The following is a 21,923-nucleotide window of genomic DNA, read 5'->3' on the forward strand; positions in this document are numbered from 1 at the left end:
ATTAGGTATATCCCAATCTCAAGTGGACCACATTACAGGAAACAGTGTTAAATGAGCATCGAACATTAAAAACATTTTGGGGGCCATAAAAGTTTTGGATCAAGCTGATTTTTATTTTTTCCCTTCATCTGGGCCTTTATAACCTAATCAACAGATTGGATGCCAAATAAACAATACAGTGGACCTTTGGAGGATTTTAATGGTGGATATCCAATCACTATTGTTTTCATGTGGTGTGGTACGCCTGAAATTTACATCTCTATTATTTTTGGCATCGAGCCCTAAAATTATCCGTAATAATTGATGAACGGAATGGATGAAACACATACATCATGGAGGGGCCCACAGAGCACCAACCACCAGCCATGGGGATGGTGTCAGGGGGAGTAGCCAATCCATTTCCCCCAAATGGGGACGGATGGATGCTGATTAGACAAATGACAGGTTGTGTAGCGAGACTCGCTACTGAAGTGATGTCACCAAGTTATCGCAAAGTAATGTCAGACCTGCGCTTATGTATGTGTTGTATCCACGTCTTCCATCCATTAGGAGATATTATTTTAGTAGGGCATGAGACAAAAGAACGAGTTAAATCCAGATCTGGAGTGAACCCCACCACAGTGAGGTTGCTAACCTGGAGTGTGTGTACTGACATGGAGTGTGTACTACAAGCTAACCTTACAAAAAAAGAAAAAAAGAAAAAAAAAACACAGAAAACGGTGAGAAGAGTGACACCTACCGTGGAAACCTTCCTAAGGTCCATTATGATATTTATCCGAGATCCAACGTGTCCATAAGTTAAGATAGACATGAAAGAACCGAAAACACAAATTTCAGCTTGACGGAAAACTTCTTTGGCCCTTAGGAATTTTTAATGGTGGCTGTCACTCCCTCCACTGTTTTCTGTTGTGGGGTCAACTCGAGCTTCATATCTGGCTTATTCTTTGGCTCATGCCCTAAAATGATCTCTCCAAATGGACAGACGGTGTGAATACAACACCTACATCATGGTAAGTCCCACATAACTTGGTGACGTCACTTCACTAACAAGTCTCGCTACTCCCCCTGCCACCACTCTGGGGGCTGATGGTCGATGATCTGTGGGCCCCAACATGATGTTTGTGTTTCATCCATTCTGTTCATCTATTTTTACCAATCATTTTAGGGCTTAAACCGAAAAATGAGAGGGATATAAATCTCAACTGGACCACACCACAGGAAAACAATAGTGATTAGATATGCACCATTAAAATCCTCCTAAGGCCCACTGTACTGTTTATTTGACATTCAATCCGTTGATTAGGTCATACAGACCCAGATGAAGGGAAAAACACAAAGATCAACTTGATCCAAAAAGTTTTTAATGGTTAACGTTCATTCAACACTGTTTCTTGTAAAGTGGCCACTTGATATTGGGATATACCTCATTTTTGGTCTCATATAATAAAATGATCTAGAAAAATATATGGACGAGATGGATGAAACAAATACATCATGGTGTGTCCCACAGAGCACCAACCACCAGCCATTGGCCAGTGGTAGGGAGAGTAGCCAATCAGTTAACACCTATTATTGGCAGAGGAGAAAACACCCAGGTCATGTGGGGTCCACCATGTTGTTATTGTGAAAGTTCCTCAGTGTGGCCCACTTGACTCTTGGACGGGCTGATTTTTAGGGATACTGTTATCATCATGTTGCTAAACTGATAAACGGGCTGGACGTAATGTACACAATATGGTGGGCCAAGCACGCAAGCCTATGATTGGCATTCCTACCCCATTGTTCCATGTGGTGTGGCCCACCTAAATGCAGATCAGGCTAACTTTTCTCCCCAGGAATTAGCATAGAAGGGCTTACCTTATTGTTAGAATGGATGACGCAAACACAACACGGTGGGGCCCCGGGGCTCAACTGTTGTATGCGCTGAGTAGGCCTATAATGTACTGAGTAAACTCTGTGGGGCCCACTGTGGTGTACATGTCTTGCCCACGCCGTCCGTATGTTATATCAGCTCATTTTAGGACAAGAGTCCAAAATTAAAGCATATCCAAGCCTCAAGTGGACCACACCCTAGGCAATAGTAGGAAGTGATCTCTTACCATCAAAAGCTTACTGAGGGCCACAGAAGTTTTGGATTGTGCTAATATTATATCAGCTCATTTTAGGACAAGAGTCCAAAATTAAAGCATATCCAAATCTCATGTGGACCACACCCTAGGCAATAGTAGGAAGTGATCTCTTACCATCAAAAGCTTATTGAGTGTCACAGAAGTTTTGGATTGTGCTAATATTTGTATTTTCTTTCGATCATGTCTATGTGAACTTATGAGCAAGTTGATAATGAATGGACAAGTTATCCTGCTGTTTCGTGTAGTGCCGTCCAATTGAGATTTAGATGTACTTCACTTTTGAGCTCTACAAGAAAATGAGGCTTTAGCCTTGAACCAAAACCGTGGCTAAAAAGGTTAAAATTTGAGGTTAAAGTCTTTAACCTTAATTTTACCTTAGTTATCCAAATCGAGGTTGGAACTGCCGTGGCTAAAGTCTTTAGCCTCAGTTTTAGCAACCAAGGCTAAAATGACTTTTATAACTTCGGTTCTTCAAATGAAGCTAAAAAAAAACCTTTTTAGCTTCAATTGTCTCGAAATGAGGTTAAATCAAAATTTTAGCATCTGTTGTTTCCAACCGAGACTAAATCTAAATTTTAGTCTCAGTTGCCTCTAACCGAAGCTAAATTTATTTTTGACCTTGGTTTTCAACAACCGAGGCTAAAGCTTTTAGCCACGGGAGTTATAGACTTAGTTTGGATAACTGGGGCTAAAGATAAATTTAGCCTTTGTTATCAATTGAGGTTAAATTTGATTTTTTAAACCTTAATTCTTAACAACTGATGCTTAATTGTTTATTTTAATCCATTCATTTTTTTTTAATAAAAAAAAGTGGGATCTACTGTAGATGGAACTTGATTGAAGAAATACATAGATTGGATCATCCAAACAACAAAGTTTAAATCGACAGTGGCCAGGAAAAACATTAATGGTCAACATTAAGGGCTGAAAAGTAAAAATAAGTGATGACTATGGTCTTACTCTAAATGTGATTCTCTTGACATCATCCATATATAACATGGACCATTTATCGAACAGCTCAGATTTTAATCCATTTATAAACCTATGCATAATCATTCATTCAATCAATCAAATACAATCATTTATTTTAATCCATTAGTACAATACCAATTAAAAAAAAAGTTATCCATTCATAAAAGCATAATACTAATAAAAAAGTTATCTATAGTTGCATTCTCTGGAGTACCATAGCTAACCCACCGGCCTTAATTTTCAAACTGATCAATGAAAGCTGCCTGACCATACCACCCAAAGCTCCCCCCTCTACAGCAACAACCTACAGATAATTTATAAGCAAATTGAGGGATTTTAGAGTCAACATATAGGAATAGAAGCAACTACATGTTACTAAGTAAAAGAAATGAAGATGAAGAAGATATGCTGCATTGGAAGAAATAAATGAAAACCACCCAGGTCTACTCATAGTTGGGAGAGGTCTTGCCTTCATTGAGCTTAAGACCCATCACCCTTGGCTCAACCATGATGGGACCACATGCCTGCATGGCCGACATAGTGGGTCCTACTACCGTAGATGGGCAATGTTGACAATCCTATGCACTAGATTTCCCCATTAAACATATGGATAGGCAGTTGATTGCAAGCGAATCTTTATCATTGAGCGGCAAGACCAATGGTCCAGACAGTGGGTTCAATCATAACTTCCAATTTATGACGCAGGGGAGGACGTGAGGTCACCGTCTTCCTCAAGAGGATAACTATTCCGAATCCACAGAACTTCTCTGGACTCCTCGTAGAGACTTCTTGAATCCACGAGGAAAGAAAGCAGGAAATAGAAATAAATTCTAATAAATTTGAATTTGATTAATGAATGAATAAAAATGAGTTCACAACCCTTTAAATAGGGGTACCAAGCAATGGGAAAGAAATCAAAATCAAACTACAACTAAAACTCCTAGAATTCGCGACTTACTATAAATAGTAAACTTACTATTTATAGACGGTCGTGATGTCTACTAGTGCGCAAGGTTTTCGGCCAAAAATAGTAAGTGTCCTATTTGGCTTCACCAAACCGTTCTCCTAATTATTCTAAGCTCTTTTCACGTTGGGCGCAACTCCTAAAGCCCGACGGATGAAAGAGTTATAATCAAACTAAAACTTATTATTTATAGTAAAAACGAAATTAAAACACGGAAATGACCATCGATCAAGGGGTTTTTCGCAATTTCGGACTGCGCAACCCGGCATAGCGGGGTTGGTTGGCTAAAGTAGCTCGTTCTACCCCAAAATCATATATTTTACGTCAGATAACTCATTCCGGATTGCGAGATACGCCCGATCTAAGGTCCGACGGTCCAGATCACTTATGTCGTCGACCAGGCCTTTTCTGATCCATCTTGGCCATGAAACTGTCTGCGACCCGCTCTACATCATTTTAGGTTCATTGCCAAAGCCAAAGCTACTGAATCCAATGTAAGCAACCAACCATACCAATATCAGGAGTACTGCAGAGAAGTTTCAAAGCATTGTATATCTAAACCCACCTTTAACCCCTCACTGCGAAAATGGTAGGGTTCTTGAAACATTTATAGCTATAGGTAGACAAGGTTTTTGCAAGCATATGTATTTTTTTCGTCTCTGTGTTATTTAAAACTTGCAGAACTCTTTGTAGTTTGGTTTTCTGATCTCACCTATAGTTTTCTTTTTAAACTTAAGAAATTAACATTAAACCCTTCTTCAAAAAGAAAGTGTTTCCTAATCATTTATGGTAAAAGAATTTCATAGAGTTAGCTAATTATTGATTTTATAGTTATATCATATATAAGATGTTAATTACTGCAACTGAGCCTATGAAGATTCCCTAAAAGTCTTCTCGTAGACTTAATTTGGCTGAATCGGATTTCTTGAGTTTTTAGAACTATGCTATAAATGGCTTTTGTTTTTTTGTTTTTGGAACTATTAATCATGCATTATAAAGCACAAAGCTGCCCACAACAGTGATGTTCACTAACTAATATATGTACATAAAAACAAAGCCTCGATGAGATTTTTTTATAAAAAAAAAAGACAGGAATTTCTTTTTCATACTTCAAGACAGGCTTAATGGCATCAGTGATGGTGCCTTACAATCAATAACTCTAGTACAATCACAACAACAATTCATGGAATTAACAAGCGAGAAATATGTTCTTATGGTTGTGAAAACATTTTCAATGCCATAATATGCAAGAGGGCAAGTGTAGGATCACCTGGTTTATCATGTTCCATTGCCCCACATGTGGATACAAGTTGGACTGATGTATAGCAAGTAAATATGCACGAACTGATGTTATAAATGAAAAAGAAATCATCAATGATTGCCTAAGCATGATGTCTTGCCAAAAGTGTTGCAATCCAATGCAAGGCCTCAATTTTGGTAGCATCTCATTCATTAGATAGTCGTCTGACAAACAAAACTACTACTCATTAACATCTAGTCATATTACATAGGAAGAAGAAAACATCTTACCTCTGCAGCAGAAATGTAACCATTTTGATCCTTGTCAAAGATCTTGAAAACCTCCTTCAGTTCCTCCTCAGAATCAGTGTCCTTCATAACAAGTGGAAATGGGAAAAGTTAGAAATGCCTAACAGAAGCTGGCAACTATTATTGCCTAATAATATTCATAAGGATTAGAATCACACAGTCACACAAAGAGGTTTACTACTCTATAAGGAGGTTTAGTATAAAAGGAAAAAAAAAAAAAAAGGGCCAAATGCAAATTCATATATGTTTGTATTTTTTAAAAAAATTATTATTTATTATTATTATTATTTTATTATTTTTTTCGCCTAAATCTCAATCTAACTTATTTTCTTGTTTAGTCCCTGCACATCTGCATGCATACACATATATGCCTTATATTGCATTGATAGGTGATCATGATCTTAGGCACTTGAAAAATATGATTTGCAGTTTAAACGAAAATCAAGATACATTTATTTGAATAGCTAACAATGTTTTCTGCATTCAACTAGAATTTTCATGGTAAATGATGATTCAAAGGGAGATCTATATGAATCAGATTCTTGATCCTAATCTTAGCTGATCTATATGAATAAGAGGAATGTTTGCAAGTGAAAACTCATGACCATACAAAATCTATGGGCACTGGATGCATGATTTTGCATTTGGTAGCACAACAATCATCCATTTTCTTTTTATAGTGATTTTGCATTTTGCAATGTAATATATACTATTGCAATGAAAACACCATGCATTAAATTTTGTCAATGTTCTATGTCATTTGAAAACATCATGCATTGAGGAAAGCACTTTTTTGGATGAATTGTTTTTTTTTTTTTTTCCTTCCTTTTTTTAAAACAAAAAAGCCCCCAATATCTTGACGCAACCAAACAAAAAATCCCCAACTTTTTCTCTTGAAAAGATGGCTCCTTGGTACAGATAAGCCAAATTATTGGGGATCAAGAAGTTTTTAATTGCGGGTGCTTAATCCCCACTGTATGTATTTTAAACTTTCTAAGTGAAAAAAAGAAAAAGAAAAAGAAAAAGAAGTGGAGTTAACAAGCTACTCATAAATTTTGAGATCAAGGAGAGGAGACACCATTTTTAAAGTAGGGAAATTATCCAGTAAGGAACTCCAATTGCAAATGGCTATGGGAACATGAAACAGAACTACTGTGTTTTGCAATGGATCATTTCCCACAACACTATTGGTATCAGAGAAATAACCTCTTAATAGTACCCAACTACTTAGTGAAGCTGGTTACACTCATCGCAGGCATGATGGGGGCTCACGTCTCCTTGATATAGTGATGAGGTGAGGCAAAGGGAACAGAGTAACTAATTTAAATTGCTTTATACCACATTCTGCCTGGTCTTAAACACTATGACCCAACCATTTTTTAGATACGGTGATAATTAACTCGACCAAGCAACTGGCGAGCATTATATAGGAAACCGTTGGAAAATAGTACTCACAAACCTTTTGAATACTAAGAGCAGTCAATGACTGATGCTCTAGTCACTCCGTCTTTAGGAAGAGTTTTGGCTACTTCATATGCCTCCTGGAAAATCAAATCCTCAAATTCCACATTAAATGAAGCGATTAAAATAAGCAAATCACTAAACTAAAATTTGAAAAAGTCCAAACTGAAATAAGACAGACTCATGTGTTATGTGAGCACAAAAGAAAGCAATAAACTTTACTTGCCGGATTGGCTCTGGTACACAGTAGTTACAACACATTTTAACAAACTTGACAGATGCATCGAGAGATATGCGATGTCCAATAGATATGAATATTGGCTTTAAAGAACCTTGAGTACATCGCATTGCCTGCACAAAATTTTGAAATTCAAAACAAAACCATATAATGTAGAGTTAACTAGCCTAAGCTGAATTCTCTTACCGCCCCCTAGAAAGTTTGTTTTTTATCGTTAAGAAAGGACATTTCTACTTATTTATTTATTTATTTACTTTTTTCTTTTTTCTGAAAAATGAGTATGGTTCAGTTTTCACAGGAAATACATCAACTGAAAATACAAAGAAATTGAAAAGACCCTAAATGTGTCTAGTGAGTACCAAATGATAAAGAAATAAATGAAAATCCAAAAAAGAACCTATGAAAATCAAAGGTGGCCCCGCCTTGTAGATGGCCTGGCCAAAATAACAGCCCAGTTCATTTATCAGGTAGGCCCCACCCTGTAGATAGCCTGGCCAAAATAACAGTCCAGTCCACTTATCAGGTGGAGCACACCTGCCAGTTAAACCTGGATATTTGTTGCAGTCATGACGTATGTGAGAGGTAATCAGTTTCAAAAATCATCTAGCAATATTACGAATTCTGCATGCATTGTGATTACATGCTCCTATGAACTGCAGTAAATAGATCTTCTATGAAGTGACATCCATGCCATAAATGTGTGAAACATGTAGAGTCATCAGGACTATCAATTTGGTGGGCCACCATACAACAGAGCCAATTCAAACAAACAAATTAGCATTTTAAGGCTATTCTTCTTCAACTAAGGGAAAATTGAGAAGTCTAAGGGAATCAAATTCCTTTGAACTAAGAGTTCATCCTAAGACCTTAGCTAGGGTGCAAAATAATTGGGTAAAATCGCGAATTTTTCTCACAGTCGAAAATTTCCATCTTTGTCTGTTACTTGAGATAATTCCTTCATTTACTCAACTCTTCCACAAAAATTACTTCTTTGTAACAAAAGAAAATCATAACAAAGATATGATCTTTATAACTTACAATAATATATGACTAAAATCTTTTTTGTTTCCTTAAACAGATGAATCCCAGAATACATGAGACTTGATACCAGCTGTGCTTTGTACATAGTGGTCAGTTTTAGAGTAGATTGCTTGATCATTTTCAAGGTTCTGTTCCAGGCAACAAGTTTCTCCATCTTCTCTACCTATGGCTTCCCATTTGTGGTTTAAAGTTTGAGGATTTATTATCCAAACAAGTTTTCATCCACAAAAGAAAATTTTTTTTGACTCTGTAACAGATTTAATCGGTTTCATGAGAGAGAGTGAAGCTGAAGATGGCTGTAATAATTATATGTAAATATGTTGAAATCATGTAGTATCTTCCTCTGACAAACTGATACAATTACATGTCTGCAAGCTTCAAGTTGTGTGAATATTTTTTAGTCAATACACCTACAATGCAAAACAGAAACTGTAGAAGTTGGGATAATGACCACTCATTGCTAATGAGTCGAGAACATTATGAACTCCTGGTAGTTGTAGGCTGATGACAGCCACTGGACTTCCCCTGTGACACTGCAGGCAATAATTACGTCAGAATTGGTAATTCTATAATAGATGCTTTATGCACTGAACACGCAAGCCATGGACATCATGTTATAATACCACCACAATTTTTTATATTGAAAGGTGAATACACACACACACACTCTATAATAGAAGCAAATCTCTTCTATAGTTCAACTTTGTCATTTCAACAGACTTTTAGTGAATGAATCATCCAATCCATTAAAAAAAAAATGTACAAATAAGCCCAATTCAAATTAATGAAAGCAAAAAAATCAAAAATCAAAAATCAAAAATCAAAGGAAAATTGCAACAAGCGTTTATACATGCATCACAGAAAATAACCAACAAGGAAACTTGAAACTTACATGGCCAAAATTATGACCCAAGTTCGATGTTGCCCTCACTCCACCTTCCCTCTCATCCAAGGAGACAACCTCAGCTTTGTTTTCACAAGAACGCTTGATAGCATACGCCAATGCGCTTGGGTCCTTGGATCATATATAAACGCAATAATCATTAAGAAAATATTATTATCTTAGTTATGAAAGTAAATATTATTTAGTTTAGAGCCTGGCCATCCACATGCAAGCACAAGTGCCAATTTCACGTGCAAGAGATCCGAACTTTCCATCAGGTGGGGCACACTGATTAGATGTAATCATTAAAAATTCAGGACATTTCACTCTTCATGTGGGCCAAAATGAACAAAATAAATGGATAACTAAATTTTTTTAGTTAGCCATATATTTATTTTATACCCAATAGCTCATTTTTGGGCATAATGGCCTAATTTGAGGGAGAAGATCTGGTCATTGTCCCACCTTATGGAGAGCTTTGATATCCCACTTGAATGTCATATAGGCTCATGGGCAATCCAAATTGTCAGATATGCTTCACTTTTGGGCTGATCATGCCCTAAAATGAGGGGATAGAATGGACGGAGGCCTTAGATGATGCAGGGATGAACATGACGAGGTCGATCACCGTCTTCCTCAATGATAACTACTTCGAATCCACGAAGCTTCTTGGGCTCCTCATGGAGACTTCTCGAATCCACAGTGAAAAAAACAAGATTTGAACGAGTTTCGAAACTAAACTACAACTAAAACTCCCTAAAACTCTTAACTTCCTATAAATAGTAAATTTATTATTTATTGTAAGTTTCCTATGTTAACCAAGTTATTCTCCTAATTTTTCTAAACACTTTTTATGTTGGCATGGTTAGTTAAAGTAGCTCTTCCTATCCTAAAATCATATATGGTGCATCGAGTAACTCATTCCAGTTTGCGAGATATGCCTGTTTTAAGGTTCTAACGGTCTTGATGACTTTTGCCTTTGATCGGGCATTCTTTGATCCATCTTGGACATAAAAGTATCCGCAACCGCTCTACATCACTAGATAAGACACATACATTGCAGTGGGCCCACAGAGTTTACTCTAGTATGGTACCGCATGTTGAAGGGAGCAAGTAGGTGCGACCCCTTCCTCAACCAAGACGGTGCTGCCCTTAGTATGGGAAATTGATTGGCTACTCCCCCTGACACCGTCAATGGCTTGTGGTCGGTGCTCTGTGGGCCCCACCATGATGTATGTGTTTCATCTATGCCGTCCATCTATTTTTACAGATCATTTTACAGTATGAGACAAAAAATCTTAAGTGGACCACATTATAGGAAACAGTGTTGAATGAGCGTCGACCATTAAAAAACATTTTGGAGCCATAAAAGTTTTGGATCAAGCTGATTTTTGTTTTTTTCCTTTCATTGGGGCCTGTATGACCTAATCAACATATTGGATGTCAAATAAACAGTACAGTGGGCCTTAGGAGGATTTTAATGATGGATATCCAATCACTATTGTTTTCATGTAGTGTGATCCAACTGAGATTTATTTACCTCTCATTTTTGGGATTAAGTGATAAAATGATCTTTAAAAATGGATGAACGGAATGGATGAAACACATACATCATGGTGGGCCCCACAGAGCACCGGCCACCGTGGCAGTAGCCAATCCGTATCCCTTACTATGGGGCTCACCCTGATGTATTGTGTCATACATCTACGTTGTCCATCTGGTTTGCCAGCTCATTCTAGGAGCAGGTTGTTTTGAGCTACAAAAGTTTTGGATATAGCTAATGTTTTGTTTCTCTTCACCTAGGTTTTTTGACATTACTAATAGATTGTATGGTAAATAAACATTGCCGAAACACCGCAGTTGGCACATGAAGTTTTTAATTACGGGTGTTCAATCACCATTGTTTCATAACCTATGGTCCAACTGAGATGCAATCATTTTTGAGCTTATGCTCTAGAATGAACTGAGAAAATGGATGGATGTCATAGATATATGATACATACATAAGGTGAGCCCCACTGTAAGAATCGCACGGTCTTGGGTGAGTAGAACGTAATTTGCTTACCGTATTGAGTTACTAAATACACCGACTCACATTGCGTGGGTCGCCGCACATTGTTCTTGTGGCCAGAAGCTAGGGGGGGCCCTCCGTGATGTTAGTCAGAAAGTCATCCTGTCCATCTATTTTTCCGTATCATGTTATGACATCAGCCTGAAATTGAGGTAGATCCAAAACTTAAGTGGACTACACGGTAAGAAAAAGTCGTAGAAAAATGCCTAGCATTGAAATCTTTCTGGATCCACCATTATTTTCATTTGCCATTCAAACCGTTCATTGGGTCATTCCTACTGAGATGAACTGAAAACACAATAACATTAACCTGATCCGAAACTTTGTATTATAACCCAACGAATGCTTGACTGTAAACATTCAATTCTCACTATATTAATGTTGTGCGGCAAACTTGAATTTTGAATTTGCCTCATTTTTTTAAAATTAAGCTCCAAGGCCAAGAATGATATAGAATAACTTATGGATGGGGCTGGTTTCTGACGAGCTTTACGGTGAGCCCCACTTAGCTTGTGACCGCAATCCGGGTCCGTCCGAAAGCCAGCGTGGGAAAACCCAAGCTGTTTGTTCACCTTTTAAAAGGCAAGGAATGCTAGGGGAGTGGATTAAGTGAGACGTCCCACTCACCCAAGATGGTTTAGGTGGGCATCGAGTCGAGTCGGACTGGATTGGGTCCAACTCGACTCGATCTGAATTTTTCAAATAATTGATCTGAACTTGATTCGATCTGGGACCAAGTCCATGTCAGCTGACTCGATCTGATCTGATACACTACTGGCCTGACTGGAATCGAGTCTGACTCGGTTAATGAAACCGAGTTGGATCAGGTTGGGTACAATTCTGATCAGGTTAGGTATGGAAGGGAAATCGACAGATGAGCGGGATCAGGGTAGAGGAGAGAGAAGTGGGTGAAGTAGTGGTTACCGTTCCATCGACGGGAAGCGAATGGGCTGCTGGTGTATCGATGTCAACAAGTTCCGTGAGTCATACTATAAAGTATGTGTTATATCCAAACCGTCCATCCATTTAGAGAGCTCGTCTTAAGTCTTGAGCCTAAAAATAAGACAGATCTAAAGATCAGCCACACTACAAAAAACAGTGGGGGATTGAATGTTTACCATTGAAAGTTGAAACCCTTTTGGAGATCATAGAACTTTCAGATCAATATGAAATTTGTTTTTCCTCTTCATCTATGTATTTTTAACCTTATTAACAGATTAGATGGAAAATAAACATTATGGTGGGCCCTACGAATTTTTTAATAGTGAAAATCATTATCTTCGCTGCTAATTTTGGTGTGGTCCATTTGAGATTTCTATATGATTCATTTTTTTTCTTCTAATGCTCTAAAATGATATCGAAAAATGGATAAACGGTATGAATATAATAAAAACATCATTGTGGGGGTCATGTAACTTTGGTCTCATTTGAGTTGTTCGTACAACTCGGAGCTCGAGGCGCATTGGCGCTTGTCTTCGCACCACACGTATCTATACCATTTGTGTATAGCTGGTGTCAGTGGCCTGTGCTACATGAAATTGGATTGCAGTATGACTCTTATTTTACTGAGTAAACTATGTTGGGCCCACCGTGAATGCATCTGGTTTATCCATGCCGTCTATTCATTTTTCTAGATCATTTTAGAGGTTGAACCTAAAATTGATGCATATCTAAAGCTCAAGTGGACCATACCATAAGAAAAAGTAAAACTATTGATTTCCAATATTGAAAACTTTATAAGGCCCCAGTGATGTTTATTTGTCACCCAACCTGTTCATAAGATCAGAAAGACATGGATGAAGGGAAAAAACAAATATCAGCTTGATCTAAAACTTCTTTGGCCCCCAATAACTTTTCAACGGTAGATGTTCAATTCACACTATTTTCGGTGGTGTGCTCCACTTGAGGATTGGATACACTCCATTTTTGGAATAAAGCTTCAAAATTATCTGTTAAAAGAGATGGACGGGGTGGATAAATTGCATGAATGATAGTTTGGCGCATACTGAGTTACTCAGTACGCAATCCGCTTTCATGGTACACCACTACACCAGCCAATCTGCTTCCGAACTAGGTTTCAAGGTTAGGTACGCCTACCCAACGTAGGCCTCATCAATGCGCCACCCACTGGCCACTGCTCTCGCCTCATTTCTTGGTAAATGGTTAAACTCTAGCCCTTTATTTCTCAACGGTTAAAGATGCAAACATCCAACGGCTCTATTTTAACTTCATACGACCTAACCGGATTGGATCGGTCTGGATTAGAGGTGGGCATCGGTCCTGATCGGAGCGGATTGGGTTCAACCCGATCAGATCCGAAATGGCCATGGATGGACCCGGACTCGATCAGATCCGGAATCAAATCCGGGTCACTTGACCCGAACAGATCCGATACATAATTCGTCTGACCCGAACAGAGTCCAACTCGGTCAGAGAAACCGAGTCTGATCGAGTTGGGTACGATTCGGATTCGTATGAATTTAATTTAATTTTTCATATAATGTGGCCCACTTCAACCTTTAATATATGTTTTTTTTTTTTTCTCAATGCCTTAATTGATATGTCAAAATGGATAAACGGTTTAGATAAAACATATACATCAAGGTGGGCCCCACATAGCTATACAAAAACTATCTGTTTTTGTGTTTATGTTTTTACCGAACGTATAAAATAACGTGCACTGCACGAAAGCACCCAGCTTCTTTTTTATATATGTACAGTGAGTGAGACTTGCTGTAATGAACTTAGCAAGTTATGTGGGTCTTATCATGGGGTATGTGTTATATCTAAACCGTTCATCTATTTGGTAAGCTCGTTATAAGGCTTACAATGAAAAATAAGACAGATATAACTATCAAGTGGACCACACGAAATATTTAATGGTGAAAATCATTTGAGGCTGCTACTTGTGGTGTGGTCCACATGATCTTTGGATATTAATAATTTTTTAAATAATATACTAAGATGATCTCTAAAAACATATGAACGGTGTAGATATAATAAATACATCACTGTGAGGCCCATATACCTTTAATCTCCTTTGAACCGTTCGTACAACTCGGTGTTGACATGCATAGCACGTAATACAGATGTTTCTCATTTGTTGACATGCCGTGCAAGTAACTTATAGACGAGTAAACTCTGTTGGGGCCCACCATGAATGCATGTGGTGTATCCATGCCGTCCATTTGTTTTTTCAGATTATTTTAGCTGTTGAACCCAAAAGTGATGAATATTCAAAGCTCAAGTGGACCACACCATAAGAAAAAGTAAAAATATTATTTTTTACTCCGGATCTGGCCGGATCGGAACGGTCCGGATCTATTCGGATCGGGTTTTCGGATCGGAACGGTTCGGATTAACCACTATCCGATCTCGATCCAAAAACTAGTCGGATCTAAATGATCTTACCCGATCCAGGCCGTCGGTTCTGTTTGGAACGGGTCTGATCGGGTCTGATCGGGTCGGATTCACCGGATCGGTTAAAAAATGCCCACCTCTAGTCTGGATTGGCCACTGAACTAAACTCGATCCAATGTACGGTCGGATCTGAGTGGGCCTACTCGATTCGACCCGATCTTGGCCTTCGGTTCAGATCAGATTGGGCTGGATCCGTCGGATCATGTCAGATTTAGCCCAGCTCTAGGTGTGGTACTTACCATGGGCCCACCTTGCATGTACGCATTCTGCATCCACACCCCCCATCCGGTTTTACAGATCATTTTAGGAAATTATGCCAAAAATGAAGTGGATCCAATTATCAGGTGGACCATACCATAGAAAGCAGTGGTTATTGGCCATTAATGGGCCCCAAAAGTTTTGGATCAATCTAATATTTGTTTTTTTTCCTTTCATTCAGGCTTATGTGACCTTATCAACGGATTAGATGACAAATAAACACTAGGGAAACATTAAGATGCCCCGTAATAAGTCTTCAAAGGTAGGGCATTCAATCACCACTATTTCCTAAAATATGGTCCACCTGAGTTTTGTATCTTCTTCATTTTTGTAATCGTGCCCTACAATAATCTGGAAAAATGGATGGACAATGTGGATAGAGAATGCATACATCAAAGTGGGCCCTACGGTAAGGGCCGAAGGTCTTGGACGAGTCTGACGCTGCCCGTAGCTAGGCTATACACGAGATGGTGCTTGTAAGCTTCACCATGATGCATGTGTTTGATCCACGCCATTCATATACTCTTTTTCAGTTCATTTTAAGGCATGAGCTCAAAATGATCAAAATCTCAACATCACAATAAGATAGTAGTGATTGAACGCCTACGGTTAAAAACTTTCTAGAGTCCACTGAAATGTTTATTTTTTCATCGAACCTGTTGATCAGGTCACACATACATGAATAAAGGGAACACGTAAAGATCAGCCTCATCCAAAGTTTTTGTGGCCCTCCAGAAGTTTTTAATGGTGAGCATTCAATCACCACTGTCTCCCATGGTGTTGGTGTGGTCCAAAATAGATTTGGATCTGCTTCATTTTTGGAGTCATACCATAAAATGATCTGTAAAAATGGATGAATGGCTTGGATAAATCATATACATCATCGCAGGGCCATAGAGCACCGTCCGGCTACAGAAAGCGGGCAGTGGCGTGGGCAACATCACTTGATCCGCACCCTCTATTGGCTCTTCCAAAGCACGTTGCTACCTTTTTCTGGGCATTCTGTGGCAGAGAAGGACGGGACGTTTGGACCAGTGGGAGGAGGATGCGGACGGACGTGGATTACTAACACTACGCTGTGTGTTTTATCCACGCGGTTAATAGGTTTTTACCATTCATTTTAGGAAATGAGACCAAAATCGAAGCACGTAAACCTCAAGTGAACTACACCACACGAAACAGTGGGAATAATCACATCCACCGTTGAAACCTTTCTATGGACTACAGTGATGTCAGTTTGATGTTTATTTGTCATCCAAAACTTCTATGACTCGAAAAGCTTTCAGCTGTTTCCTATGGCTTGAGCTCGTGCCTCAAAATAAGATGGAAAATTAAATGGACGGTGTGAATAAGACATGTACATTATAGTGGGCCCCACTGAGTTTACTCAACATACTATAGGTTGCTGAGTTACTCAGTGTCCAGTCCCTCCGGTGAGGAATAAGGCATACCCGATTGGATTCGATTGGAAACCTTCCACCATATATTGTTATAAAGATGGGCCAAATCCAGTAGGCATTCAAGGAATAACTTTCAAAGATGATTTATATGTTTATTATGGCATTAGTCTACTTTCCAATCAAATTGACACCCCTCCATCAATAAAAGTGGCATTTGTTGCACAACCATTGATCAGACATATATGTCGAATCCAAACACACTGAGAATCACGTGGGCCTCCCTGTGATCTTTATGCATGACATGAATCATTGGTATCAAAATGATTATCGAACACACCACCTTTAGAGCTTGTTTGGATTAGGATTACCATAGTAATTAAAAAAATGCAATAATTTTAAAATTCTCTATCAAAATATTTTTATTTGACTGGGGACAGTTTTACTTAGTTATTGAGGGCACTTATTATTATTTTAATGTCAAATTATTAAATCCATACAACATCACCTTGCACTTGAAAATCTTTGTGAGACTCCTCATGATGCATGTATTTTAATCATCCATACCATCCATCATCCATTTCTCCCGCTCATTTTAGGGCACCCAAAAATGAGGCAAATCAAAATCTCATGTGGACCACAATATAAGAAGCAATAGTGATTGAACACCCACCTTGAAAAACGTCTTAAGCCCATCGTAATGTTTACTCATCCAACCTGTTGATCAAGTCATATACACTTGGATGGAGGGAAAATACAAATATCACCTTGATCCAAAATTTTTGTAGCCCCTAATACGTTTGCAATGGTAGGTGCTCAATCACCAACTGTTTCTTATTATATGGGGCCTAAGATTTGGATCTGCTTTATATTTTGGGTGAGTTCGAACCCATGGCTTAGTGATAGACAAAGTGCATTTCAACAAGAGCGCTCGCGGTTAAGTGCCAACATGGCGTTTGTTAAAATTTTATATATATATATATAACAAACGCCATGTGGTTAAGTGCTCGATATATATATAATTTTAACAAACGCCATGTATATATATATGAACAACTAAGCTTCTCTATACTACACTAGGCAATCTAGGGGTGTCAATGGGATGGAGTATGCAAATAGCCATGCCATTGTGCACATCAAGAGAGCGCCGGTGAAATCAAGGGTGCTTGTTTCTCCTTTATGTTTTTCTTGCCGTGGCCCACCTGAATCACAAATCATCCTGAATTTCAGACCCTGATTCTAACATGATGTGACGCATCTGATGGTTGGAATTAATTGATGCCAACAGCACATTACAATGAAGCCCACCCCATGTAGCCTATTTGGTGCCCACGGTTCTTTACAGTTCATTGGGTGAGAGAATAGAATGGGATTTGGTCACATTAAACAGCTCAATCCATTTCCATAGAAGAGGAAATTATTACAAAGTAACCAACCTAAGTACTCATGGAAGCCTTATCAACGACACAGATAAAAGGATGCATAAGCACATCTCACACTAACCAAGTACATGAGCATTGTTTATTTAATTAAGACAAGTCTCATCTTAATCACACACTATAATTCATTTCTTCTTCATTAACCATCATACAATCAAGGATAAACTTCGATAATCGACCGCAAACCCAACACAGGTATAATCTTATAGTCAGAGAAACCAGCGTCGATGAAGATTTTCTGCCACTCATGTTCTTCCCTCTGCTTGCCTGTTGAGTGTACCATCATCGCCATATCAAAGCAAAGCTTTGTCTCCATTGACTTGTAATCATCGGTATGGGTATTCATAACTGTTTCTAGTAAGATCACCTTCCCTCCATCTTCTTTACTTGGAATCACCTCTTTGCACCGTTTTAATATCTTCACGCAGTCATTGTCGCTCCAGTCATGTAGGACCGACTGTAAGCCATTTTCACAGCGATTAGAAGCCATTGCTACAGATGAAATGGGCTGGTTTGGATCAGCCCAACTGCTTAACTACAAGGCAACAAGTGTGTTGAGCATGGTTCTAAAACTGGTTGACTCAACTCAAAGCATGGCTGAGACAACTCGAATTGGGAAGTTTTTTAGCTGAGTCATTGGGAAGCAAGGTAGTGAGTGTGACTTGGCCTGGACTAGACTTGTTGATTCAATGGGATTACTTAAAAGAAAAGATGTTGGCAGTTACATTCAAATTCCCACCTCACTAAGGCAACAACTTTAAAGGCACATGCAACTACATTTTTATGACAAACTACTTAATTAATTTGGAATTTACATTTCAGAACGTTTTTCAAAAAAGTTTTCAAAAAACTGCCTCTTTAGTAGGGGTATACACGAACCGAGTTAGCTCGCTTGACTTGACTTGAAAAAGCTTGATTCGACTCAGTTCGAAGCTAAGTTCGAGCCGAGTCGAGCTGATTTTTTTAAGCTCGAAAAAATTTCGAACCGAGTTCGAGCTTGCCCGAGCTCGACTCAACTTGGATTGAACCCCAACTCGAATAGAACTCGGATTGAACTAATTCAGTGACTCAGTTACTTTGATATTGATGTTGCTCACCAAGTGTTTGACGAAATGACTCAAGGAAGTGTCGGCTAGTGGCAAGGAAGGTATGTATATAAACCAAATATCATTTTTTCTTGATTTTGATGTTGTCTACAACGTGTTTGATGAAAATACTTGTAAACAGCTGCTACTATTTTACACACGGTGAGAAATTGAAAGTGCAAAGCATGTGTTTGTGAAAATGCTACGGAGGCTCGATTTTGGCTCGAACTTAGCTTGAACTGGCCTGAGCTGTTGACCGAACCGAGCCGAGCTGGCCAGTCAGGCTCAAAGATCAAGCCAAGCTGAGTTCAAGCTGGGGTTAGCTAGTGGCCGAGCCGAGTTGAGCTAAGGCCAACTCGACTCGGTGTACACCCCTACTCTTTAGTCATAAAGCAAATGGGTTTGTGGCTCCAATGGGCCCCACCATGATGTTTATGTGAGTTCCACCCTAAACACCAGGTGCCTAACCCCATGTCACCTCCCTAACCCCTTGTTAGGCCAATGGCCCAAAAATCAGCCCCCTTTACTCATGTCATTGCTGGATCCATGCTACCAGCACTCCTGGTGGGAGAGGGAACACACACCTATTTGTTTGTGTCGACCGGATCTAAACCCCATATGAGGCTCTGACTGGATGGACAATACCCACTTTTGAAGATCTGTGTTGAGGGGAGCCAGCTACGGTAGCAACCTTCATGTAACCTCATATTAGGCCAAGGGTTCAAAAATCCACTCCATTTGTGATTCATGTGGACCACATGATTGGAAATAGTGTATAGGGCAACAATCCTCTTCCATAGCATTTCAGTATAGCCAACATGAATCATGAATGCGTATGATTTTTGGCAAAAAAAAAAAAGGCTTAAAATTTGTTTGGATTTCAATGGTTAGAGTGGATTTTATATAATTATGATATGGGCCCTGTAATAACAAATTGTGCACATTTCTCTCAATTTTTTCCTTCAGTGTGCCCCACCATAATCTCAGGTCAAATTTATTTTTTTCCTTTTTTTCATCTCTGTACTTAATATGGTACTAAATATCTAATGGCCGGAATGGATACCTACTGGTAAATAAATATCCGGGTGGCCCCCTCAAAATCAAGAGTGGCAAACCCTGTTCTTAGGTTTTTTTCTTTTCTAAATAATTTCCAGTATAGTTGAATACAAAGGACGCAATATGTATGCAAAATCTATCCATCCATTGGATGCATAATTAAAGTTTAGATCCATAACCAAAAAATCAGGCTGACTTTAACTCACGTCAGCCACGCTGAAAAAAAAAGAAAAAAAAGTTGCCAAAGACACATCCAGTACCCTTAATTTTCCGTGTCCAACATAATAATTAAATGAATTCCAGTCCAACCATTAGTTGCCACACCAAAATTTTGTCCAAGAGTATAAAAATCAGGCTCATATGTGATTCCGATGAATCATAGCAAGTAAAACAATTTGTAGGGTGATCATTTCCCTGTACACTGTTTCCATCCACCTGAATCATGAATGTGATTGATTTTCTGAATAATTGGACTAACATGAGGTGACACACCTTATGGTTGTGGTGTGGATTTTAGGTAAATACCATAGTGGGCCCAGCCAAGTAGCCTATTCATTTTCTGGGACGCCATCTCGAGTAGATGGGTCGCAGGGTTGCTTGTACAAATAAATAGCGGTAAATTACCTTGAGGAGATGAGCGTCCGCAGGGGGGATCGATTCGAACATGTTCCCTCCAACCGCATCTATTTTCGTACTCTTTGGCATGCTGGCAATCACGTGTGGTTGATCAAAGACGGTGCATTTCACATGTGGGAACGCATCAGCTATGGCCCGAGCTACAGCCCCTGTCCCACCCCCAACATCAACCAACGACCGCACCCCATCGAAAACCTGACCGTACTCTTTAACGACCATGTTAATGATGAACTGTGCATCACTAGCCATGGAATCGTTAAAGAAGCAACTAAGCTCAGGGATCTGGGCCGCGCCTTCCCAGAAACTGACTCCGTTTGCTGTCTCGAAGGCCGTGGTTTCATTGCCTTGGAACCAACTACTTAAGAAATTCCAAGGTGTGAGTAGGGTAGAGTCTTAACTCCCCTAATACAAAGGTTGACAAACTGACTGCGGCCTCTTTGCGGAGGAGGCTAGAAGGTGGTGTGATAACATAACCTTCTTCAAGTCCTTTATTGCCGTTGATTTTTTCTACAGCAAAAAAGCCCAAGTGGACCAACAGACGCATCAGGCGGCTCATGTAAGGGGTTTTAGATGAGTTTATCGGAAGTGCAGCAACCAACTCAGAGAGGGTCATTGGACGGCCATGATTGTGGATGATGTCTGGTATACCTAGCTGAACGGCACACTTGAGAGACATGGAATTTACGAAATGATAGAGATGGTTCCATACGTGGGCTTCAGCTTTCAACAACTCATGGCCTGTCTCCTTGGTTGGGCGCCATCACTAATTCCCGTCTTCCACACCTGGAATCACAATAAAAAAAGATCGGATTTTAAAACACACTAAAGCTGTATACTCGTAATTGGTCATACTCCATTTCCAAATATATAGGCACCAAATGAAAAAGCTACCAGGAAGAATGTGTGTACCTCCAAATACATCTAAACGGAGCTGCCAAACAAGTAATATTTATCATTATCTACAGAAGTCTCCGTATGCGTCTCGCTCGCATGAGATTAAGGTGGAAAACGCGCAATATGTACCATTTCTAGCATGCGTGTGCCAGATCATGATCATTCACCAGGAGAGACTAACCACAAAAATGCATGTCTCACATTTCAGCTGGTCCACATATTAGGAGGGCTATAATTGTACACCCATTGTTGACCGTTCGTCGGTTTCTTTTCATAATTTGCTTCTTTAAATTAAATTTTTATTTTTATTTTTTAAAAAAACCTGCGTGGCCCACCTAAACAGGATACTTCCTGATTTAATTCCAAGGCATCTAAAGAATGGCACCCTTATGAGCGGCTTGGATCTCTCTTTCTCTCGCCACAGTAAGTTT

At 39.1% G+C, this 21,923-nt stretch overlaps 1 protein-coding gene and 1 long non-coding RNA gene across 3 annotated transcripts; both read right to left on the reverse strand.

Moving 5' to 3' along the window:
• Positions 1-3,176: 3,176 nt before the first annotated feature.
• LOC131245296 (uncharacterized) lies at positions 3,177-7,495 on the reverse strand. Of its 2 annotated transcripts, none has more exons than XR_009170821.1 (3): positions 7,073-7,495; positions 5,596-5,676; positions 3,177-3,405 (listed from the first exon to the last, which is right to left on the reverse strand). It is a non-coding gene; the product is annotated as an uncharacterized LOC131245296 (long non-coding RNA). The 2 variants fall into 2 exon arrangements; XR_009170822.1 differs by lacking the exon at positions 3,177-3,405 and adding an exon at positions 5,211-5,409.
• Positions 7,496-17,754: 10,259 nt separating this feature from the next.
• Positions 17,755-21,447, reverse strand: LOC131245295 (trans-resveratrol di-O-methyltransferase-like). Its single transcript, XM_058244643.1, has 2 exons — positions 20,587-21,447; positions 17,755-18,278 (listed from the first exon to the last, which is right to left on the reverse strand). The coding sequence occupies exons 1-2, from the start codon at positions 20,845-20,847 to the stop codon at positions 17,976-17,978; spliced, it is 564 nt and encodes a 187-aa protein (XP_058100626.1). The 5' UTR covers positions 20,848-21,447; the 3' UTR covers positions 17,755-17,975.
• Between the last annotated feature and the right edge of the window lie 476 nt (positions 21,448-21,923).

This window comes from Magnolia sinica, chromosome 5 (assembly GCF_029962835.1).
Source record: "Magnolia sinica isolate HGM2019 chromosome 5, MsV1, whole genome shotgun sequence".
Taxonomy (NCBI): Eukaryota; Viridiplantae; Streptophyta; class Magnoliopsida; order Magnoliales; family Magnoliaceae; genus Magnolia; species Magnolia sinica.

Excerpts from the sequence above, each read along its gene's own strand:
- LOC131245295 (XM_058244643.1), bottom strand. The coding sequence starts at position 20,847 with ATGGCTAGTGATGCACAGTTCATCATTAACATGGTCGTTAAAGAGTAC. Across the intron at positions 18,279-20,586 it reads CGGACGCTCATCTCCTCAAG|TCGGTCCTACATGACTGGAG; the intron begins GTAATTTACCGC and ends AATGGCTTACAG.